Source organism: Eleutherodactylus coqui, chromosome 1, assembly GCF_035609145.1.
Source record: "Eleutherodactylus coqui strain aEleCoq1 chromosome 1, aEleCoq1.hap1, whole genome shotgun sequence".
Lineage (NCBI taxonomy): Eukaryota > Metazoa > Chordata > Amphibia > Anura > Eleutherodactylidae > Eleutherodactylus > Eleutherodactylus coqui.
In genome coordinates this window covers 175,007,417-175,032,052 of record NC_089837.1, presented here as the reverse complement: position 1 = coordinate 175,032,052, position 24,636 = coordinate 175,007,417, and the positions used below count along the sequence as shown (strand labels likewise).

At 44.9% G+C, this 24,636-nt stretch overlaps 1 protein-coding gene across 1 annotated transcript in view; it reads left to right on the top strand.

The window, feature by feature from the left end:
- HMGCLL1 (3-hydroxy-3-methylglutaryl-CoA lyase like 1) overlaps window positions 1-24,636 on the top strand; it is a 134,748-nt gene that overhangs the window by 28,606 nt on the left and 81,506 nt on the right. Inside the window, exon 5 of the mRNA XM_066590407.1 lies at window positions 11,189-11,284. Within this exon, the coding sequence (XP_066446504.1) occupies window positions 11,189-11,284 (96 nt within the window). The remainder of the gene's footprint in view (window positions 1-11,188; window positions 11,285-24,636) is intronic.

Sequence of the window (24,636 nt, the reverse complement as noted above, 5' to 3'; positions counted from 1 at the left end):
AGCCTCCTGTTTAGGCCCCGTTCACACAGGCGACACAGCATCACCGCGAGAAAATTGCAGCGATATTGCATCGCCAGTCCGGGCAAATTCGCTATGGTTTCTCGTGGTGATACCATGACTTGGTAGTGCTACAAAGTCACATGTGGTGCTACAAAGTCACGCAACTTTGTAGCAACACATGTGAGATTTTTTTGGGGGTGGGGCTTGAAATATAAACCCTACCCCGAAAATAAGCCGTAGCTGAAGAAAAAAAAAAGTATACATTACCTAGAAGCGCTGTCCATGGCTCTGCTGCAGCTTCTTCCTCTTCCCCGTCACTGGTCTTTTTCTTCTCTTCTGGGCAGGGATTGAAAAATCCCTGCCTCCTGGAAGCACTGGCTATGATTGGCTGACACTTAGCCAATCACGGCCAGCACTCGATGAATAGCTGTGATTGGTACATCGAGCACTAGCTGTGATTGGCTGACACCTCCTCTGGTTCCTCTCTCCAGTGGTCATCTCCCACCTCACCACCATATTCAACCTCTCCCTGACCTCTGGCATCTTCCCCTCCTCATTTAAACATGCTGTTATATCCCCACAGCTAAAGAAACTGACTCTTGACTCGACTGATGCTGCCAACTACTGACCCATTTCAAATCTTCCCTTCCCTCCAAACTATTAGAATGCCTGGTTACTCCCGCCTTATAAGTTATTTATCAGAAAACTCTTTTCTTGACCCCCTACAGTCAGGCTTCTGCCCTCTACACCCAACAGAAATCACCATGACTAAAGTGTTAAATGACCTCCTGAAGGCTAAATAGGGGGGTGACTACTCCTTACTGATCCTTCTCAATCTCTTTGCAGCATTTAACACTGTTGACCACAAACTCCTCCTCAGTATGCTTCGCTCCATTGGACTAAAGGACACTGCCCTCTCCTAGTTCTATCTATCTGACCACTCCTTCAGCATCTCCTTTTCTGGATCCACCTCCCTCCCTTTTCCCCTTGCTGTTGGGGTCCCCCAGGGCTCGGTCTTTAGCCCCCTCCTCTTCTCCATCTACACATCCCCTATTGGACAAACCATCAGGTGATTTGGCTTTCAATACCACCTCTACGCTGACGAAACCCAGTTATACACCTCTTTTCTCACCGTGGACACGCTAAAAACACTCACTCTTGCGCTCATCCACTCTCTGCTCGATTACTGCCACTCGCTGCTGATCGGTCTTCCCCGTGCCAGACTCTCCCCCTCCAATCCATCCAGAATGTAGCAGCCAGGCTCATCTTCCTGTCCAGCCACTATTCAGATGCTTCTGCCCTGTGGCAGTCACTGCATTGGCTGCCTGTCAAATACAGAATTCAATTTAAACTCACAACCCTCATCCACAAAGTCCTCCACAGCACTGCACCACCCTACATTGCTTTCCTCATCTCAATTCACCACCCAGCCCGCGCCCTCCGCTCTGCTAGTGAAATCAGAATAAGTGCCCCTTGAATTCAAACCTCTCATTCCCGCCTCCAAGACTTCTCCTGAGCAGTACCAGTCCTCTGGAAAATGCTACCCAAAACTATCAGGGCAATCCCTGTCACACAAAACTTCAGGGAGGCATACCACATCTCCTAAACCATACCTCTCTCTACTCTGCTTGATAACATGCTCCCTGTCTTACCAAATGCAATCCCTGCTAGCCGCAATCAACCGCCACCTGCAGTTATACCGATTCAGCCACTTTACAGCTCAATTTGACCATTGCTATGCGTATAGCATCTCATACGCTCCACATCACCATACCGTGCACAACTCCAGCCCCTTAACCTTCTATATCACCCCATTATTTGTAGTATGTAAGCTTGTTGGAGCAGGACCCTCACCCCTAATGTTTACTTCATGTAACTGTGGTTTTGTTTTCATTCCCCTTGTCTTGTAAGCGCTGCGGAATATGTTGGCGCTATATAAATAAAGATTATTATTGCTATTATTTGCTAAAAATACTGTATATGAATCTTTTTCGTATGTGTGGGGTGAGATATATGCCGTGTGTGGGGTGAGATATATGCTGTGTGTGTGTGTGGTGAGATATATGCCTTGTATATGTGTGTGGGGGAATACAGTATGTTTTATAAAACCCTAACGACGCACCTGGAAGCACTAGAGATCAGCACTTCCTTGAGTGAATATGACTATATTGTTAGTACAGTATTTCAGCACTTGAGGCTCAACTATTAATTTAGCTAAGGACCACACTTTGTCTAAAACCAGCACTGTAATCTAATCTCATGTTAATATAATGTATTAATATATTTACATAAAAGCAATGGCACTTCTTTTGCAATGGTCAGTAGGTCTTCAGTGTGAAGAATGGAAGTTCTTTGGTAAATGAATATAGATCTATAAATAAAAGTTTATTACTTATGTAACATAGAGATTATTTTGGCTAGAGAACGTGGAAATATAATCAATGCGACAATAAGTACTTTGTGAATAGGAAACCTATATATGCTGCTTTCTAACCACCATGAACAAATCATAAATGTAACTGGGAAAAGGCTATACTTCTGGGAAAACAGCCAGAAAGAATGATTTCCTGTGGATGAAAGGATTTCCAAGCCACTGGAAAATTAAACAGTGATGCGGAATATTGAAAACAAAAAAGGTGGACCTATAATTCCATCTAGGTAAAAAGCGTGTTTTCTTCATAGCAGAATAAAACACATTTACAGAAAAGTTTACTCCTCCTATTATATAAGCAACAGGGAAATTTCATATCATCTGCACATAGACATCACATTTATCCATGGAGAAACATTACTTTTCTTCCCATGGGAAACAGCCTTTCTGAAAGTTTACTCATCAGCTTGTCAAAACACTCCGCAAACAACGGAGTGCTTTTATCTAGAAGGTACTTTTAGGAGTGCTATCCCCTTTTAAGCTCTGGAATTGAAATAGTAAAAAATGTCAAACTCTGCAGCAGGTAAGGAGGTGATTGGACTCATTAATCATGTTTTAACTCTTTACCTTCCATAACACACAGCTTAGATGGAACACTGTTTAGGTTGCATGAACTAACTAGCGCTGGGACAGGGTTGCCTTTTTTGTTTCTGTAGCCCTATTGGAATAAGGTGAGTGATCCTTGTAAGGGACCTTTCACTCAGGATGGAATATTCCACAACAGTGTTGCAGAATATGCCCTTTTGAAAAATATTCAACCCCAAAATCCACACAGCTAACAAGCAGATTTTGGAGCGGAATTGAAAATAGCAGTATTCTGCCAGCAATTCCGCATCAAAATTTGCAGTCAGCAATGTAGATTTTGGTGCGGAATTTAAAGACAGAATATTCTGCAACACTGTTGCAGAATATTCTGTCCTGTGTCAAAAGTCCCTAAAACCAACCAGAAGCAAAGCCTTGCCTAAAAACTCATGACACGCAGATGAGCAGCCTATCTATGCAAATAATGGGGTAAGAATGTTCTTATTATTCTGTATATACCTTGCGGTTCACAGTTGAACTTTGGCTCATTTATTTTGGTGGTCTGGACTGTATCACAGGTTGATGTGGGTTTTTTATATATTCTTGCTGGATTTTCGTATGTGGCCTGATGATTTAGTGCAGTAGTTATGTAAAGTTATGTTTTAAGAATATTGACACTTTTTCTGTGAAAGGTAATTAGCCTAATTATTTCCCTTGGTTTACATATCACTAACATATTCTGCAGAGCTGTACACAGATTGTCACCTGTATGTGAAAAGTTAGCTGCAAAAACAATAAAGTAGAGAAGTTTATAAATATTTACACACACAAAAGTGTAAATGTATCTAAAATTGTGACTAATGACCCAGATATAAAATAAAACATAGATGGAGCATAAAAACCTTTTTAACCTTATAAAAAAAATGACAGAAGATGAATGTTATTCTTACAAAAATAAGCTCAAAAAGATAATTTATAGAGATGAGCGAGCATACTCGTTCGAGTATTAGGGTGCTCGAGATGCTCATTACTCGAGACGAGCACCACTCGGTACTCGTCTCGATTAAACGAGCACTGACCATTGAATTCAATGGAGCCGGCAATACAGCCGGCTCCATTGAAAGCAATGGGCTGCCGGCGAGCGCGGGATGAATTGTTGGGAAGGGCTTAAATATATAAGCCCTTCCCTGCAATTCATTCAGAAATGTGTGAAAATAAAAAAAAAATATACTCACCTTGTCCCGGCAGAACGATGTTAGCCCATTGAATTCAATGGAGCCGGCAATACAGCCGGCTCCATTGAAAGCAATGGGCTGCCGGTGATCGCGGGATGAATTGTCGGGAAGGGCTTAAATATATAAGCCCTTCCCTGCAATTCATCCAGAAATGTGTAAAAATAAAAAAAATATATATATACTCACCTGGTCCGGCAGACGGAGTTCAGCGCGGCTGGCGGCAGTCCTCCTGAACTGCTCTGAACAGCTGTGAGTAGTATTCAGCAGCCGGGGATTTAAAATCCCCACCTGCTGAATGAGCTGCCTCTAATTGGTCACAGCCTGACCAATCAGAGGCAGATCTCACTCACACATCCATTCATGAATTCATGAATGGGTGAGTGACTGCTGCCTCTCATTGGCTCAGTGGGACCAATCAGATTGGTATATTTAAGCCCTTCCCAACAATTCATCCCGCGATCACCGGCAGCCCATTGCTTTCAATGGAGCCGGCTGTATTGCCGGCTCCATTGAATTCAATGGGCTAACATCGTTCTGCCGGGACAAGGTGAGTATATATTTTTTTTATTTTTACACATTTCTGGATGAATTGCAGGGAAGGGCTTATATATTTAAGCCCCTCCCGACAATTCATCCCGCGATCGCCGGCAGCCCATTACTTTCAATGGAGCCGGCTGTATTGCCGGATCCATTGAATTCAATGGGCTAACATCGTTCTTCTCTTCCACAGCTGTTACAGCTGTGGCAGAGGAGAACGATCTTTATGCTGACAGTGCGGGGGGGGGGGGGGGGGGGGTCTCACTCTTGCCACTATTGTGGCTTAATAGTAAGACCTCGGAGCCCGAAATGCAGCCCTGCATGTTGCTCCTCGCCTGCCCTATCCATTTCTGTGTTTTTTACATGACTTTTGTGATTTGCTAAGATTTTCACAAATGAAAACCTTAGCGAGCATCAGCCATATACAAAAATGCTCGAGTCGCCCATTGACTTCAATGGGGTTCGTTACTCGAAACGAACTCTCGAGCATCACTGAAAGTTCAACTCGAGTAACGAGCACCCGAGCATTTTGGTGCTCGCTCATCTCTAATAATTTACCTTTGTTGACACACCAGAGTGTACGGATGCTTTCACATGGGACGGAATATTCTGCAACAGTATTGTAAAATATGCAGCCCTAAAATTCCATCCCAAAATCTGCATGACTACCTGTGGATTTTGATGCGAAATTGCCAGCAGAATTTTGCCATTTTCAATTCCACATCAAATCTGCACATAAGCAGTACAGACCTTGGTGCTGAATATTCCGCAGAAGAGCATTTTCCGCAATGCTGTTGCAGAACATTCCATCCCATGTGAAAGCACACTAAGGCTCTGGCCACATTGGTATTATGGTCTGTACTGTCAGGTTTCAGTTGTAATCTTGATAGTTAGAATAGCCTTGCATTTTGAGCTGGTACCTTAGTAGCAAAAGCAGAGACCTGATGGCAGGGCTGGTTTTAGAGAAAGTGTGGCCCTGGACAAGATTAGAAATGGGACCTCAAATACTGAAATACTGCATTAACAACACAGTCATATTCAAGATATTCAGGAGGCGATGTGCAGAGTGCTGCAGTGCTGAACTTTAGTACTCTCTCTCTCCCCCCCGCTCACCCCCGCAGCCCACCCGAGCCTGCTTGGATCACTAAGCAGTTACTCAAAAAGTCACTCAAGTAACTGCCTTACTGAGTAGACTCACTCATCTCTAATAATGACGGATACTACCAATAATACTGCCACACCATGCTCATTACCAGTATCACTATATAGTAAGTATTATCAGAACATAGGTAGAATGGGGGTATTGAAAAAAGGAAAAGCAGCTTGCTGACCTGAAATGAAATTTAAATGTGTTTGATATCAGACGGAGTCCCTTTAAGAATGCATCACTCAGCAAAAACAGCAACCGCCACCCCTTGTAAGCAGCTGATTCTGAATAAGGGAACCATGGCCAGCCAGACATTTCCCCCGAAATTTATTGGAGTATTTACATTCTTTGTAAAAAAAAAATCAAGCACCCAGAAGGAGTTGCCGCAAAGCTCTGCATGCAGTTACATCTCAGACGGATATGTTAATGATTAGAGTTGTGGCGTGATTAGATGAACGGTCTTATCACCGGAGGCCCAAAAAGTGAAGGTCGTGTCAATGAATTGCTTCAACGGCCTATGAGTTTGCATGATTTAAAGTCTCAGTTGCAGCGAGTGTGGAGCAATCTGATACTATATGTCTCCATGCCTGACAGTATCACATTTTGCATCCAAGCTAGAGGCGGTACAACAGGGTACTAGAGCCTCCATGCCCGATTGTATCACATCTTGCATCCAAGCTAGAGGCGGTACAACAGGGTACTAGAGCCTCCATGCCCGCCCGTATCACATCTTGTATCCAAGCTAGAAGCAGTACAACAGGGTACTAGAGCCTCCATGCCCACCAGTATCACATCTTACATCCAAGCTAGAAGCAGTACAACAGGGTACTAGAGCCTCTATGCCCACCCGTATCACATCTTACATCCAAGCTGGAGGTGGTACAACAGGGTACTAGAGCCTCCATGCCTGCCCGTATCACATCTTACATCCAAGCTAGAAGCAGTACAACAGGGTACTAGAGCCTCCATGCCCACCAGTATCACATCTTACATCCAAGCTAGAAGCAGTACAACAGGGTACTAGAGCCTCTATGCCCACCCGTATCACATCTTACATCCAAGCTGGAGGTGGTACAACAGTGTACTAGAGCCTCCATGCCTGCCCGTATCACATCTTACATCCAAGCTAGAAGCAGTACAACAGTGTACTAGAGCCTCATTACCCGCCTGTATCACATCTTACATCCAAGCTAGAGGTGGTATAACGGGGTACTAGAGCCTCCATACCCACCCGTATCACATCTTATATCCAAGCTAGAGGCGGTACAACGGGGAACTAGAGCCTCCATGCCCTCCATATCACATCTTGTACCCAAGCTAGAGGCGGTACAACAGGGTACTAGAGCCTCTTATATTGTAAACACGTGGATGGAAATCTGTGAGATCTGCCGTAAGTTACAAATCAGACATTATATATCTGATATAAGAACGAAAGCCATGGTGTGAGTGTGAGTAAAGCTTTTATGTATTTATACAAAAGTTGTCATCAATCAATATGCAAATATATTAACACAATGTGGACACAAGCAATAATATATATCAAAGAAGAAGGTAGATAACACTGATCGTGTACAGTAGTATATTGTAATACTGCAATGACTGTATACTATATTGATTTGTGTGTTATAAATGTATTATCCACACATACTTCAGCACCTGAGAAAGTATGCTTATAAATCTAACATTAATGGATTTTTGTATTTCTCTTTTGCAATTTCTCTAATTATATTAACATCAGGATGTGTCCAGATTTGTACTTTGTTAAGTGGCATGAATAGAAACTGCTCAAATAGAAGGCATTGGATGTGTGTTATATTATCACAATGCCATCCAGTGGCTAAAAGAGGAAAAGCAACATATTACATCTGTCAATCTGACACAAACTACAGTTGTATTTTATTAAGTATTTGGTCACTGTACAGTAATTTTACCATTTACTATTTACATCTTTAGAATGGTATTCTCTGTCAAAATACACCCCAACTTTTTGTAAAAGCGAAAAAGTCTATATGCAACATGATATAAAAGACATTAATTGCCAAAATGCGGTGGATATACTTCATACACTGACCATCCATAACATTAGAATCAAAGACTGGCTGTGACACTACTACCTATAAGGGAAGCTACTGTCCAGCAACAGCTCATCCACAATTAGGCGTGGCACTGGCTACTCTGGTTAGTAGCTTTTAACGATGGCAGGTCTTCACCCTTTAAACCATTGTTAAGGGATCTGGTCTTCTCTATTGTGAATCACCAAAGTGGCCACTGATTAGTGGAGCAAACAGGACGCAGTGTTACAGGCTAGGGGTCAGTACTGAGAAGTCAGAGAAAAAGTCAAAGCTAAAGGGTAATGCTATATATCAGAGTCACGGCAGAGCAGAGTCAAATACCAGGAGGACTAAAATTGCATGGATAGTCAGGCAAATCCAAGGACAGAATCTAAGTTTCTGCACAGAAGGACATCCAGGTAAAATAAAAGTGAAAATCAGGTCAGGATAGGGTCAGAGTAATCAGAGACCAGAATGGGGAAGTAACAAGGATCAGAATCACTTAACAATAACTGGCTAGCCGAAGAGCAGAGCAGATTGAAATAGAAAACTCTGCTCTTCTATTGGTCACTCTAACCCTTCCCATGCTTGATCTACTGAGACTGAGTCATCATTGGCCAAACAGCCACACCACTGGATTTGGCTGGAAAGTCAGATTATCTGAACGGTCTACCAGCCATGTTTCCAAAATTTAAGTTGCTTAGCAACAGCAAACCATGCAGGGGCGCCAGCCGGTACGTGTGTTCCACAAGTAAAGTGTATAACATTGATAATCTTGTCATAATGGCATCTGTCAGTAAATGGGATGTATTACACAGCTGATGAACTGTCCATTCTTGAAGTTGAGGTGTTGGAAGTAGAAAAAATGTGCAAGTGTAATAGTTATGTGAATATCAGAACTGGAGAATGTACCAATTGAAGTAGTAGCCTAGTTTGAAAAAACACTTCTTCTTTCCCATCATGTGGAAGGTTTACTGCATATCTGTTGCTTACATGGGAAAGAGATGGCACTAGGATGTAATTGAAGAATGGAAGCCAGCTGAGAAAGCGTGATGCTCTGGGAAATATCTTGCTGAGTAACCCTGAGTCCTGGCATTCATTATGAAGGTGTCCTGTGGTATCTAGTGCCAAAATGTTAGCAGCACATTCTTTAAGTACTGTAAGATGTCAGGTGAGGCCTCCATGATTTGAACTTATTCTTCCAGCACATCCCCATAGATGCTGAATTGGATTGAGATCTGGGGAATTTGGAGGCCAAGTCAACATCTTGAACATTTTGTCATGTTCCTTAAATCATTCTTGAACAGATTTTGCAGTGTGGCAGGGCACATTATCCTGCTGAAAGAGGCCACTGCCATTTGGGAATACTAATGCCATGAAGGGTTGCACTGAATTGGCAACACAAATAAAGTAACATCCACATAAATGCCAGGATCCAAAGTTTTCCATCAGAACTTTGTCCAGAGCATTACACTACTCCTTCCAACTTGTCTTCTTTCTATATGCATCCTGGTTGCAACTCGTCCCGAGGTAATGAACAGACATGCACCTGAACATCCACATCATGTGCAAGAAAATGTGATTCGTCGGATCAGTTCACCTTATTCCATTGATCCGACACTCCAGCTCTGATGTTTAAGTACTCATTGTAGATGCTTTCAGAAGCCAGTATGAACACTGACTCGTCTACAACTATTCAATCCCAATGAAAACAAGCAGTGATGCACTGTGTTCTGAAAACTTTCTATCATAGTCAATATTAAGTTTTCCAATGCTATATTGTCTCTTCTGTAGGATCAGACCAGATGGACTAGCTTTCACTCTCCTCACACATTAATGAGCCTTGGATGCCCCAACCATGTAATTAGTTCACCAACTGTGTGGTGATTCCATGGACCACTTTAGGTAGATAATAGCCACTGCATACCAAGAGCACCCTAAAAGACCAGCAAATGTGGAGATGCTCTGAGCCAGTCATCTTGCTATTACAATTTGACATTTTTTGTAAAGTCATTCAAATCCTAGAGGCAGAAGATATATAACAAAGTTCATAATCTTTACATACACTGTTGATTATTGAAAAATAAATTGTTTTATATTTAGTCATTCACGGCCCTTGGTGACCCTAAAGACGAGCTCCCTCCATGTTTTTCGGTTTTGCACTGCTTCTTTCAGTTGTGTGATATCCATGCCAGTATCACCTTTGACAGTATCAGCCATCGTGTCCTTTGGCAGCCAGGTCTTCTTTTGCTACTGATCTGTCCAAGCATTATAGATTTTTCTAGAGATTCTGCTCGCATTACATGGCCAAAATCCGTGAGTCTGAGTCTGGTCATCTTTCTCTACAGTGATATATCAGGTCTTATACGATTCATAGAATCATAGAATGGTAGAGTTGGATGGGACCTCTAGGGTCATCGGGTCCAACCCCCTGCTCAGTGCAGGATTTACTAAATCACCCCAGACAGATATTTGTCCAGCCTTTGTTTGAACACTTCCATTAAAGGAGAACTCACTCCTTCAGGACTTCTCTGTTTGTTACTCTTGTTGCCCAGGGCATACGCAGCAGCTTTCGCCAGCACCACAGCTTGAATGCATCAATCCTCCTTTTATCAGCCTTTTTCGCAGGCCAGCTTTCACATCCATACATGGCTATGGGGAAAAGGATGTTTTGCACTACACTGCGTTTAGCTGCTATGCCAATATCCCTACTTTTCTTAATTTTGTCTGTGTTTAGCATTGCGCTTCGCCCCATTTCTATCCTACGTTCTATCTCTGGCGTAGATTCTCCAGCCTGGTCATTTTTTGAGCCATGGAAGAAGTTGTCTCGCATGTGTTCTATGGCCTATTTATCCATTTTGCTTTAAATTTGGCCATTTTTTGCAGTTGTCATCATTTCTGTCTTCTCTAAATTCAGGTAGAGACCCATTTTTTCACTTCCTGTTTTGATCTTACAGTAGGGTAAATCACTAACATGAAAGTGCGTGCAGCTATTTACACATCTAGGCAGAAATGGATCGAGAAACAATCCAGACGATGATGAGTCCAAAGCACTAATTATAAAATTATTCAAAATGTAAAACTTACCATGCAATCCATTGGAGTGTGAAAAATGAAAGAAAATGAATAACATACCAAGATAAATTAATCATGTCATGTGTGCCCATTAAAAAACATCAACAAGAATTCCCTCATACCCCTGGCAAATGAGTGCCGCCTTTGCAATAGATACAATGCACGTAATGTGTTTGTCTCTCTATTTTAGATGTCAGATCACACAGAAGTCTTGCAAGGCATAAAGATGTTCAGCGGCGTACATTATCCCGTTCTCACGCCAAATATCCAAGGCTTTCATTCTGCAGTAAGTATTATAGCTTGGTAGAGTATGTTATTAATATCAACTTGTGTGTTCTCTCTTTCCTTGCAGTGTAAGTAACATTCCATGGTTATAGAATAAGTGAAATGTCCAGGAAATTTATTAGGAATAGTAAACATGACTTTTTCTATTCCAGAAAGTTTGTGTGAATTGTTCATGAAGCATTGCTAGGACAGCTAGCCACATGCAAATGTGTTAAAACATTTGCTACAGGTTTTGGCTGTTAGAGACTTAAACTATTGCCATCAATGACCAATTGGCAAAGTCCTGACTGCTATGCTCCCCAACATTTGCTAAGAGTAAGTGGAAGTAACACAAGTGGCACCATGCCACTGTCTCCTGTTGGCTCACTCAACATTAACTTTAATGGGCCAAGCTTTGAACAAGTATCAAGGTGCTTGTCTAGTTCTTGCGCTAATTTGTAAGGGTTTGTTGACATCAGCGCTAGGGGTTTGCATTTTCTGGCTCCATTTGCAGAGGATAAAAATGGCAACCCCTGGCTGAAAAGAACTGTCCTATGATGGAGCAGTGCTGAACTGAACCCATTAATTATTATGGCGTCTGTTCAGTTTCCATCATCCGTCAGACATTTTGCCAGATTTGACAGGATGAAATAGCACCACATGCTGTACTATTTCATACTGTTTTTTGATTATTTTTTTAGCAAAAATCAGGAACAGATGTTTCAAATGAAACCTTCAAGCCACATGTGAATGGGCCCTTACAGCAATCAGCTCAGCTGGCAGTGGTTGGAAACTGGTGACTTATCTATATGTCTCTAATACCTCTCTCTTCCGAGACAGTGCTTTTAATTAATTTGCAGAAAATAACTTTGATCTTCACATGAAAACTGATGAAAAAATAGGACATACTGTACAGCGATACTTTTTTGGAACAAAAAAAGTGAAAAAAGTTAATCTGAATTGCCTAATTGGCTATAATGGATCCCCGAGTGCCACATAACTTTCTGTAAGAAATTGTAATGTGTTCCATGCTGTAACCTAGGGCTGTATGGTGACTTGAAAATTGCAGTGTCGCACTGCGATAACTCATCTTATGAATGTCAGTGGGATTGTGTTGTGATTAACAGGACCACTACATGACAGTCACAGTAAAATCCCAAACCATTGGACTTTTGGTTGCCATTACAGATTCTAATTCAAGTTGCATTCAACTGCAACTTGCCTGCGAGCCTGTGCGATTTGGCTATTTTTCAACAGCCAAATTTAAGCTATAAAACAGTCATGTGACTGCAACTTGCATACAAGCAGCCAAAATTGTTTGGGTCGCGTGACTGTTCTCAAACTTAATGACCAAAGTTGCCATGTAGCTCTAGACTTGGGCTCTAATTATAAAATGGATTGATTACTACTAAGGGAAATGTAGTAAATATAGAGTGACAGAGTTTAACATTTGTACTGCTGGGTCATTTAGCAAATTTATCCAATTTCTTTTGGCATGCTCTTCTGTCCCAAGACAGAGGCATGTGTCCGATGCACACCAATACATGATACTGAAGTAGACTGGTATGTCTTTTGCCTGCAATGAGATGGGGTTCAGTAGCACTGATGTAATCTCTAAAAAAAATCAAGGAATGGATGCTACTATGAAGTCCTTCCTAACTGGCCTTACCTTTATATACAGCAGCACCCCTGCCACTATCCTGGATTCTATGCATAACCTCCTGCATTTTCTCCTCTGTTAGTTATGACCTCCACCTGAGAATAAATGTAGTCATATTAGAGGAAAATTGGCTCATTGCATGAAAGCTGCTGTCAGTCCCTGGGAGGCATTACGCCACTTAAAGGAAAACTGATATACTGTGGGGGGTTTACTAAGTATAATCCCCTCATGTGTGACTTAGAACAAAGAACACCAAGTCTTGCACCAGGCATAACACTATGTACCAGTTTTGTCAGGAGTGTTCCTTTAATCAGCGTAAAAGAAGAACTGTAGCAGATCATCGCTTCTCATTACTAATAAAGGGTTAATTCATGTGAAATCCATTCAGATGGGCACATTTTCTATTTGTGTGCTGTCCGTGTTTTCCAAGGACAGCACTCAGGGATTTATTATAGCCAATTAGGCCATTCAGATTACCTTTTTTCACTTTTTTCTGTTTTCAAAAAATATTGCTGTACAGTATGTCCTATTTTCATCTGTTTTCACGCGAAAATCAAACAGCATGCAAACGCTGTCCATGTGCTGTTTTTTGAAACTTGAGCGTAGGGTGTGATGATGGGTTAATAACAGCTATTTAGTTATTATGTTGTAGGGGATAGTTCTCCCTGTATTATGTTTAATGGACCTATCTTATATACCTGTGCATTCAAGAATGAAAGATGTGACATCACTAGCAATGCCACCCTGAATGCATGTGATGACATCAGTTTTCACCACATATAAGGACACTTTGTGCATGATATTTCTCCTACATCCTCAGGAAACGGCTCGCACATTAGTGGTATTGGACACAACACAAGCATGAAACATTGTTTAATCTGCTTTCAGTAAGTGAGGGCTTTGCTAATAAACTGTGGTGCATTCTTACAGCACTGTTGAAATGTATCTTCTTAACTCTGTCTGGGTTTATTTTTATGCATGAAGAACTGAAACTCCTTTGATGCATGACTCCGCTACACTGTCTAATATCTTAGACACGTTTGCAATTGTAATGTTTTAAAACGATGGCACGGTTTTGTATCATTAAGTCCCAGATGTTGTGCACATGTGTTTTGCATTGCACTGTACACAGCACAATTCTGTTGTTAGCCTTCCAAGATTCACAAACACTGAAAGAAATGGAGCGAGTAAATAGATTCACATAAATAAATTATATTGTATTTCACTTCTTTAGATTTTGTATGTTTGTCATTAGGCTTTAATAGATAGCAGAATTGTCTGCCCATCATAAAGGGGTCCTATATCTACCTCCATAAGGGACCTTTCACGCAGGACAGAATATTACGCAACAGCATTGTGGAATATACCCTCCTGTGGAATATTCAGCACCGAAATCCACACTGTTAGGGCTCTTTCCCATGAGAGGATATACAGTGACGGCGTTTTTACGTTTTCACGGCCGCTCTGTATAAGTGCCCGAATGGGCGTTTTTCCACAATCACGGCCAGCGTTTTTTTGACCATTAACACGACTGCGAGCGCAAAAAAATATGCCGCACCTCGGAAAGCCCTTGCTCTGCCAAAATCCTCAGGATGCCTTCCAGTGCCTATATAGAGGCACCTGTTAGGTTTTCACAGCATTGAGCGCTACAAAAATGCCTCCCCCTGCCTTCTTTTTCCCTGCTCCCATAAGAGTCCATGGGACGCGCCGGTGTATATTGGCCAAAAGATAGTTCCAGAACTATCTTTTTGGCCACCATATATACGCTGGACGTATTTCGTCCGCTTATGGTCCATTTTTCACTGTGCTAACGTATTCACACACTGTATAATCGCCCATGTGAATGTATTGCCAATCAATGCTTCACATGGGTAGCGTATATACGCCCAGGCATGAAAAGGCGCCGTATATGCGCTCATGGGAATAAAGCCTTAACGTGCAGATTTTGGTGCAGAATTGAAAATAGCAGAATCCTGCAGGCAATTCTGCAATAAAATCCTCAGCAGTGCGGGTTTTGCTGCGGAATTCAGTGACGGCGTATTCCATAATGCTATTGTGAAATATTCTGGCCTGTGTCCTTATCTAGGACTGATTCTCATTATCTAAGGTGTATTTAATATTAACATTTAAGTTGTCTTCCCACAGAGACATTAACATATAGATGACTTGTTTCAATTACGGTGATTTAGGGAAATAACTATTTTCAGTGGTCAGAGTTTTACACTAAGGAACCATTCGTTATTTTTATGTATGGAAGTCCAGTATTAATTTTGTTCATTTGAGAGGAATGGTTTTAAAAGCTCGTATTTTATTTATACAGGGAGATATATAAAATAAAGGAAAAGAGACGTTACACTGGGCAATTAGTAAATCAATCAAGTTGCTGCATTTACTTTCCAAAAAGCCTCTAAAAAAATGAAAGGTGGAATATGATTGGTTACCATGGGTAATACTTCACTTTTCCTTTGCAACAGTTTAGATCCCTATACTTTCTACCTGCAGCTTACCAGATTGCTTTTTTCAACTTTATAAAGCAGAATATGCCTGTAAAGAAGCCTAAATGACACTAATTTAATATGATATACAGTAATTTTATCACTACATAGTTAACAAAAGGATTGTTATACTCTATATTCTGCAACTAACAACAGATTATTTGGGATAGGCATATGTGTATTTATTATTCCACTAATGCTAAGAATTTAAAACGTACTCAATTTTCTCACCAAACAGCATAACTAGTGAAGACACAACAAAGGCCTCAACAAAAAAAGGACTTCACCCAGATTTGAAGTGAGCCTCTGGCTCACAGTAACTTTTTCACTATACCTACAGAATATATAACATACATGGTGTTCTCCAATTTAATTTTACTGCCATGATTAGTCTCATTCACAGTTCCCTCTTCATATGTGAAAATGCCCAGCAGATTCACAGACTACTCTATGTACAGTGTTCTTCGGTAGCCCGAGATAACCCTCCTGCTCTCGGATTGACCAGTAGTGATCATGTAATCATTGCGTCCTTCCTGTTACATGTGTGCAGGCTGTGGGAACAACAACATATACGAACGTAACAAAAATAAAAATAGGCTCAAGCAAACAGACACACCAAAACAAACCAAACATGCAAACAATGGTGAAAACAAGGACGTAAGACCCTACACCAACACTAGAGAGCAAATACCGATAGGCAGATGGAATTGATAATAAGAAAGTATGAGGTATTAGTTTGTATTTTGGCCAGAATACATAAGCTCACAAGCTCATGTCAAGGGTCCTCATTGTCTTATGAGTCCCTACTCTAATGAGACAAAACCACAAAAAGGGAACTCTTCCTACAAGCGAATCAATTGTCCCAATAGGGACGGCTGCATGCTGAAACCTAGGGGCCTGGCTCACCCTAGATGGTAACAGACAGGGACAAAAGACAAGGTAAATAACACAACAGCCATATGCACATCTACAGACACAGAAATAATACATAAAACTCACCAGGTGTCTGCACACCTACAGACACAGACATCACCACACAGAAAATCAACAATGCATATAGACACAGACCAAGACATTGTTCACACCTAATGCCTGAACACCTGTAAACAGGCACTGAACCAGTCCCTGTTCACACCAGGTGTCTGCCACACTTACAGACAGACAGTGAACAAGTAATTGTTTACACCTAATGTCGGAACACCTGTAAACAGAAACTACATACTGAAAGGTAAATTAATAAATGGCAAAATGACCAGTAGCCTCTAGTAAGAGGGGTTGGTATTTATGTGCACAAGACTGAAGGTGATTTGCTGGAGAACTCCACACCAACAGCCAGCGAAATCAACCACACCTGCAGTAGTGTACTACTGGTAATCTATACAACCACAGGTCCAGGAGCACAACATGGCACATCCTCTATCTTCCCCTGCAGGTCTCTTACCTGGAGAAAGCAGTAGAATACCTCAGACTACCTAAATACACTGTTGGTCTGGGAAGGGGATTAAGTTTCTCCAGGAGGAGAGTACCACATCAGCAGAGGAAGTCTTATACAGACCATGCAATGCTTCCTGGAAAAAATATATATATGAGATGAAACTTAAAGGAAACCTCTGATGACCTTTGAGTTCGATAAACTATGTTATGGAGCTCAAAGGTGAGGGAGTAGGGAGTCCGGGAAGCAGTGTTTGATACTCACCATGCACCCCTTTTGAGCACTGTCTGCCCCTGTGAAATTGTCCGCTCTGTGTGCATGTTCTCCCAGTAATCTTTATGGGAGAGCATGCCCACAGAGCTGTCTGAAAAGAGCCACTCTGTGTGCCTGTGGCAGTTTCACAGGGACTCACAGCGCTGGAGCTGGGTACTCAGTAAGTATCAAACACCGATCCCCCCATGTTTCCTGACCTTTGTACCCCATAACATAGTTTATCGGGTTCAAAGGACATGACAGGTTCCCTTTAACCCCCTTAGTTCCATATTAAAACCTCTTAGCCAGCCAACTAGTACCCTGTTTTGCACTGACCAGAGGCAAACACCCGAAACAGCCTGGCTTCTAAAGAGGGCTCTGGTTTGGCTTATATTCTTAGACTTTTCAGTAGGCATGGACAACATGACTAACATTGACTTATAAGGAAATCATCTTCCAATAGGTAAGAGGTGGCTCTATACAGGTATTTTTCCATCCACTGTTTACATAAGCACACTGTACACTGGGTAATCTGAGAATACTAGAGATGAGCGAGCATCAAAATGCTCGGGTGCTCGTTACTCGGGATGAAATTTTCGCGATGCTTGAGGGTTCGTTTCGAGTAACGAACCCCATTGAAGTCAATGGGCGACCCGAGCATTTTTGTATATCGCCGATGCTCGCTAAGGTTTCCATTTGTGAAAATCTGGGCAATTCAAGAAAGTGATGGGAACAACACAGCAACGGATAGGGCATGGGCTACATGTTGGGCTGCATCTCAAGTTCCCAGGTCCCACTATTAAGCCACAATAGCGGTAAGAGTGCCCCCCCTCCCAACAATTTTTACTTCTGAAAAGCCCTCATTAGCAATGCATACCTTAGCTAAGCACCACACTACCTCCAACAAAGCACAATCACTGCCTGCATGACACTCCGCTGCCACTTCTCCTGGGTTACATGGTGCCCAACCCCCCCCCCCCCCCCGCACGACCCAGTGTCCACAGCGCATACCAAAGTGTCCCTGCGCATCCTTCAGCTGCCCTCATGCCACACCACCCTCATGTCTATTTATAAGTGCGTCTGCCATGAGGAGGAACCGCAGGCACACACTTCAGAGGGTTGGCACGGCTAGGCAGCGACCCTCTTTAAAAGGGTACAGAAGCAATGAGAAATATAATCCTGTGCCACTGCCATCAGGAGCTGCACACGTGGGCATAGCCATGGGGAACCTATGTGCCACACACTATTCATTCTGTCAAGGTGTCTGCATGCCCCAGTCAGACCGGGGTTTTTTATAAATAGTCACAGGCAGGTACAACTCCGCAATGGGAATTCCGTGTGCACCCACAGCATGGGTGGCTCCCTGGAACCCACTGGCTGTACATAAATGTATCCCATTGCAGTGCCCTGGACAGCAGAGCTAACGTCCGATTAAATGCAGGTGGGATTCGGCCCACACTGCATGCCCCAACCTGACCGGGGTTTTTAATTCATAGACACAGGCAGGTACAACTCCCTATTGTGAAGTCCCTGTGGACCCACAGCATGGGTGGCTCCCTGGAACCCACCGGCGGTACATAAATATATCCCATTGCATTGCCCATCACAGCTGAGGTAATGTCATGTTTAATGCAGGTGGGCTTCGGCCCACACTGCATGCCCCAGTCAGACTGGGGTTCTTTAGAAGTGGACATATGCAGTTACAACTCCGTGTTGACCGACAGCATGGGTGGCTCCCTGGAACCCACCGACGGTACATAAATATATCCCAGTGCAGTGCCCAGCACAGCTGAGGTAATGTCATGTTTAATGCAGGTGGGCTTCGGCCCACACTGCATGCCCCAGTCAGACTGGGGTTCTTTAAAAGTGGACACATTCAGTTACAACTCCGTGTGGACCGACAGCATGGCTGGGTGCCAGGAAGCCACCGGCGGTACATAAATATATCCCATTGCATTGCCCATCACAGCTGAGGTAATGTCATGTTTAATGCAGGTGGGCTTCGGCCCACACTGCATGCCCCAGTCAGACTGGGGTTCTTTAGAAGTGGACACATGCAGTTACAACTCCGTGTGGACCAACAGCATGGGTGGCTCCCTTGAACCCACCGACGGTGCATAAATATATCCCATTGCAGTGCCCAGCACAGCTGAGGTAACGTCAGCTTTAATGCAGGTGGACAAAAAATTAATTGGATTACACTGTAGGCGAGGGCCCACAAAAATTGGTGTACCAACAGTACTAATGTACGTCAGAAAAATTGCCCATGCCCAACCAAGAGGGCAGGTGAAACCCATTAATCGCTTTGGTTAATGTGGCTTAATTTGTAACTAGGCCTGGAGGCAGCCCAGTTAAAATAAAAATTGGTTCAGGTGCAAGTTTCAACGCTTTAATGAGCATTGAAACGTATAAAAATTGTTTACAAAAATTATATGACTGAGCCTTGTGGGCCTAAGAAAAATTGCCCATTTGGCGTGATTACGTCAGGTTTCAGGAGGAGGAGCAGGAGGAGGAGGAGGATGAATATTATACACAGATTGATGAAGCTAAAAGGTCCACGTTTTTGATGGTGATAGAGAACAATGCTTCCATCCGCGGGTGCAGCCTACGTATTGTTTTGGTATCGCTGCTGTCTGCTGGTGGAGAAGAGAAGTCTGGGGAAATCCAGGCTTTGTTCATCTTGATGAGTGTAAGTCTGTCGGCACTGTCGGTTGACAGGCGGGTACGCTTATCTGTGATGATTCCCCCAGCCGCACTAAACACCCTCTCTGACAAGACACTAGCCGCAGGACAAGCAAGCACCTCCAGGGCATACAACGCGAGTTCAGGCCACGTGTCCAGCTTCGACACCCAGTAGTTGTAGGGGGCAGAGGCATCACGGAGGATGGTCGTGCGATCAGCTACGTACTCCCTCACCATCCTTTTACAGTGCTCCCGCCGACTCAGCCTTAACTGGGGAGCGGTGACACAGTCTTGCTGGGGAGTCAGAAAGCTGTCAAAGGCCTTAGAGAGTGTTCCCCTGCCTGTGCTGTACATGCTGCCTGATCTCCGCGCCTCCCCTGCTAACTGGCCCTCGGAACTGTGCCTTCGGCCACTAGCGCTGTCGGATGGGAATTTTACCATCAGTTTGTCCGCCAGGGTCCTGTGGTATAGCATCACTCTCGAACCCCTTTCCTCTTCGGGTATCAGAGTGGAAAGGTTCTCCTTATACCGTGGGTCGAGCAGTGTGTACACCCAGTAATCCGTAGTGGCCAGAATGCGTGTAACGAGAGGGTCACGAGAAAGGCATCCTAACATGAAGTCAGCCATGTGTGCCAGGGTACCTGTACGCAACACATGGCTGTCCTCACTAGGAAGATCACTTTCAGGATCCTCCTTCTCCTCCTCCTCCTCCTCTGGCCATACACGCTGAAAGGATGACAGGCAAGCGGCATGGGTACCCTCAGCAGTGGGCCAAGCTGTCTCTTCCCCCTCCTCCTCATCCTCCTCATGCTCCTCCTCCTCCTCCTCAACGCGCTGAGATATAGACAAGAGGGTGCTCTGACTATCCAGCGACATACTGTCTTCCCCCGCCTCTGTTTCCGAGCGCAAAGCGTCTGCCTTTATGCTTTGCAGGGAACTTCTCAAGAGGCATAGCAGAGGAATGGTGACGCTAATGATTGCAGCATCACCGCTCACCATCTGGGTAGACTCCTCAAAGTTTCCAAGGACCTGGCAGATGTCTGCCAACCAGGCCCACTCTTCTGTAAAGAATTGAGGAGGCTGACTCCCACTGCGCCGCCCATGTTGGAGTTGGTATTCCACTATAGCTCTACGCTGCTCATAGAGCCTGGCCAACATGTGGAGCGTAGAGTTCCACCGTGTGGGCACGTCACACAGCAATCGGTGCACTGGCAGATGAAACCGATGTTGCAGGGTGCGCAGGGTGGCAGCGTCTGTGTGGGACTTGCGGAAATGTGCGTAGAGTCGGCGCACCTTTCCGAGCAGGTCTGACAAGCGTGGGTAGCCTTTCAGAAAGCGCTGAACCACCAAATTAAAGACGTGGGCCAGGCATGGCACGTGCGTGAGGCTGCCGAGCTGCAGAGCCGCCACCAGGTTACGGCCGTTGTCACACATGACCATGCCCGGTTGGAGGCTCAGCCGCGCAAGCCAGCGGTCGGTCTGCTCTGTCAGACCCTGCAGCAGTTTGTGGGCCGTGTGCCTCTTCTCTCCTAAGCTGAGTAGTTTCAGCACGGCCTGCTGACACTTGCCCACCGCTGTGCTGCCGTGCCGTGCGACACCGACTGCTGGCGACGTGCTGCTACTGACACATCTTGATTGCGAGACAGAGGTTGCGTAGGAGGAGGAGGAGGAGGAGGGTGGTTTAGTGGAGGAAGCATACACCGCCGCAGATACCACCACCAGGCTGGGGCCCGCAATTCTGGGGGTGGGTAGGACGTGAGCAGTCCCAGGCTCTGACTCTGTCCCAGCCTCCCCTAAATTCACCCAATGTGCCGTCAGGGAGATATAGTGGCCCTGCCCGCCTGTGCTTGTCCACGTGTCCGTTGTTAAGTGGACCTTGGCAGTAACCGCGTTGGTGAGGGCGCGTACAATGTTGTGGGAGACGTGGTCGTGCAGGGCTGGGACGGCACATCGGGAAAAGTAGTGGCGACTGGGAACTGAGTAGTGCGGGGCCGCCGCCGCCATCATACCTTTGAAAGCCTCCATTTCCACAACCCTATACGGCAGCATCTCCAGGCTGATAAATTTGGCTATGTGCACGTTTAACGCTTGAGCGTGCGGGTGCGTGGCGGCGTACTTGCGCTTGCGCTCCAACACTTGCGCTAGCGACAGCTGGACGGTGCGCTGAGAGACATTGGTGGATGGGGCCGAGGTCAGCGGAGGTGAGGGTGTGGGTGCAGGCCAGGAGACTGTAGTGCCTGTGTCCTGAGAGGGGGGTTGGATCTCAGTGGCAGGTTGGGGCACAGGGGGAGAGGCAGCGGTGCAAACCGGAGGCGGTGAACGGCCTTCGTCCCCCCTTGTGGGGTGCTTGGCCATCATATGTCTGCGCATGCTGGTGGTGGTGGCTCCCCGGCTGATCTTGGCGCGACAAAGGTTGCACACCACTGTTCGTCGGTCGTCAGGCGTTTCTGTGAAAAACTGCCACACCGTAGAGCACCTTCACCTCTGCAGGGTGGCATGGCGCGAGGTGGCGCTTTGGGAAACAGTTGGTGGATTATTCGGTCTGGCCCTGCCTCTACCCCTGGCCACCGCACTGCCTCTTCCAACCTGCCCTGCTGCTGCACTTGCCTCCCCCTCTGAAGACCTGTCCTCAGTAGGCGTAGCAAACCAGGTGGGGTCAGTCACCTCATCGTCCTGCTGCTCTTCCTCCGAATCCTCTGTGCGCTCCTCCCTCGGACTTACTCCAATTACTACTACCTCAGTGATAGACAACTGTGTCTCATCGTCATCGTCCTCCTCACCCACTGAAAGCTCTTGAGACAGTTGCCGGAAGTCCCCAGCCTCATCCCCCGGACCCCGGGAACTTTCCAAAGGTTGGGCATCGGTCACGATAAACTCCTCCAGTGGGATAGGATTCGGAACCATTGCTGCCCATTCTGGGCAGGGGCCCGAGAACAGTTCCTGGGAGTCTGCCTGCTCCTCAGAATGTGTCATTGTAATGGAGTGAGGAGGCTGGGAGGAAGGAGGAGCAGCAGCCAGAGGATTCAGAGTTGCAGCAGTGGACGGCGCAGAATTCTGGGTGGTCGATAGATTGCTGGATGCACTTTCTGCCATCCACGACAGGACCTGCTCACACTGCTCATTTTCTAATAAAGGTCTACCGCGTGGACCCATTAATTGTGAGATGAATGTGGGGACGCCAGAAACGTGCCTCTCTTCTAATCCCGCAGCAGTCGGCTGCGATACACCTGGATCAGGAGCTCGGCCTGTGCCCACACCCTGACTTGGTCCTCCACGTCCTCTAGGCCTACCCCTACCCCTCAGTATGCTGTATTACCAGTAGTGCAGAAACAGACCGCTGTAATTAAATGTGCCGCTTATTGGCCTGTGGTTGGAGGCTGACTTCGCTTACGGAATGCACAGCAGAGGCAGGAAAGAATTTTGCGCAACCTGCTGTAACACTTAGCTGGCTGCGTATTAATTAGGACAACTACCCCCAGCAGAGACACAGTACAGTCAGGACGGTCACAGGCAGCCCAAATAGATTTTTTTTCCCAAATTTTTTTGGAAAAGCCCACTGCGTATATAGACTGGATATGTCTTTCACTGTCCCTGCCTCACCACCACTACTGGCCGTGGACTATGTAAAATTACTGCAGACTGTTTCACTCTGGACAGGATGACAGCGGTGATGTAAGAGGCAACGCAGAGGCAGGAAAGAATTTTGCGCAAGCCTGCTGTAACACTTAGCTGGCTGCGTATGAATTAGGACAACTACCCCCAGCAGAGACGCAGTACAGTCAGGACGGTCACAGGCAGCCCAAATAGATTTTTTTTCCCAAATTTTTTTGGAAAAGCCCACTGCGTATATAGACTGGATATGTCTTTCACTGTCCCTGCCTCACCACCACTACTGGCCGTGGACTATGTAAAATTACTGCAGACTGTTTCACTCTGGACAGGATGACAGCGGTGATGTAAGAGGCAACGCAGAGGTAGGAAAGAATTTTGCCCAAGCCTGCTGTAACACTTAGCTGGCTGCGTATGAATTAGGACAACTACCCCCAGCAGAGATGCAGTACAGTCAGGACGGTCACAGGCAGCCCAAATAGATTTTTTTTCCAAAATTATTTTGGAAAAGCCCACTGCGTATATAGACTGGATATGTCTTTAACTGTCCCTGCCTCACCACCACTACTGGCCCTGGACTATGTAAAATTACCGCAGGACGCAATGCTCTGGACGCAATGCTCTGCACGGCCGATATACAAAAAAAAAAAAATGTGCAACACTGCAAAAAGCAGCCTCAACAGTACTGCACACGGTCAGATGTGGCCCTAAGAAGGACCGTTGGGGTTTTTGAAGCCTAAAATCAATCCTAACGCTCTCCCTATAGCAGCTCCGGCATCAGCAGCACTTTCCCTGATCTCTGTCAGAATGCATCTGTGGCGAGCCGCGGAAGGGGCCGATTTATATACTCGGGTGACACCTGATCTCGCCAGCCACTCACTGCAGGGGGGTGGTATAGGGCTTGAACGTCGCAGGGGGGAGTTGTAATGCCTTTCCTGTCTTTCTATTGGCTAGAAAAGCGCGCTAACGTCTCAGAGATGAAAGTGAAAGTAACTCGAACATCGCTTGGTACTCGTCTCGAGTAACGAGCATCTCGAACACGCTAATACTCGAACGAGTATCAAGCTCGGACGAGTACGTTCGCTCATCTCTAGAGAATACCCATCCGTTTTATATACATTGAGAAGAGACCTTCAACAGGATAAACAGCAGCAGCAACATTGAAAAGGAAGGCATCAGGTATGTTAAAAGGTTATTCAGGGCTTTTATTATTGATGATCTATTCTCATGATAGGTCATCAACA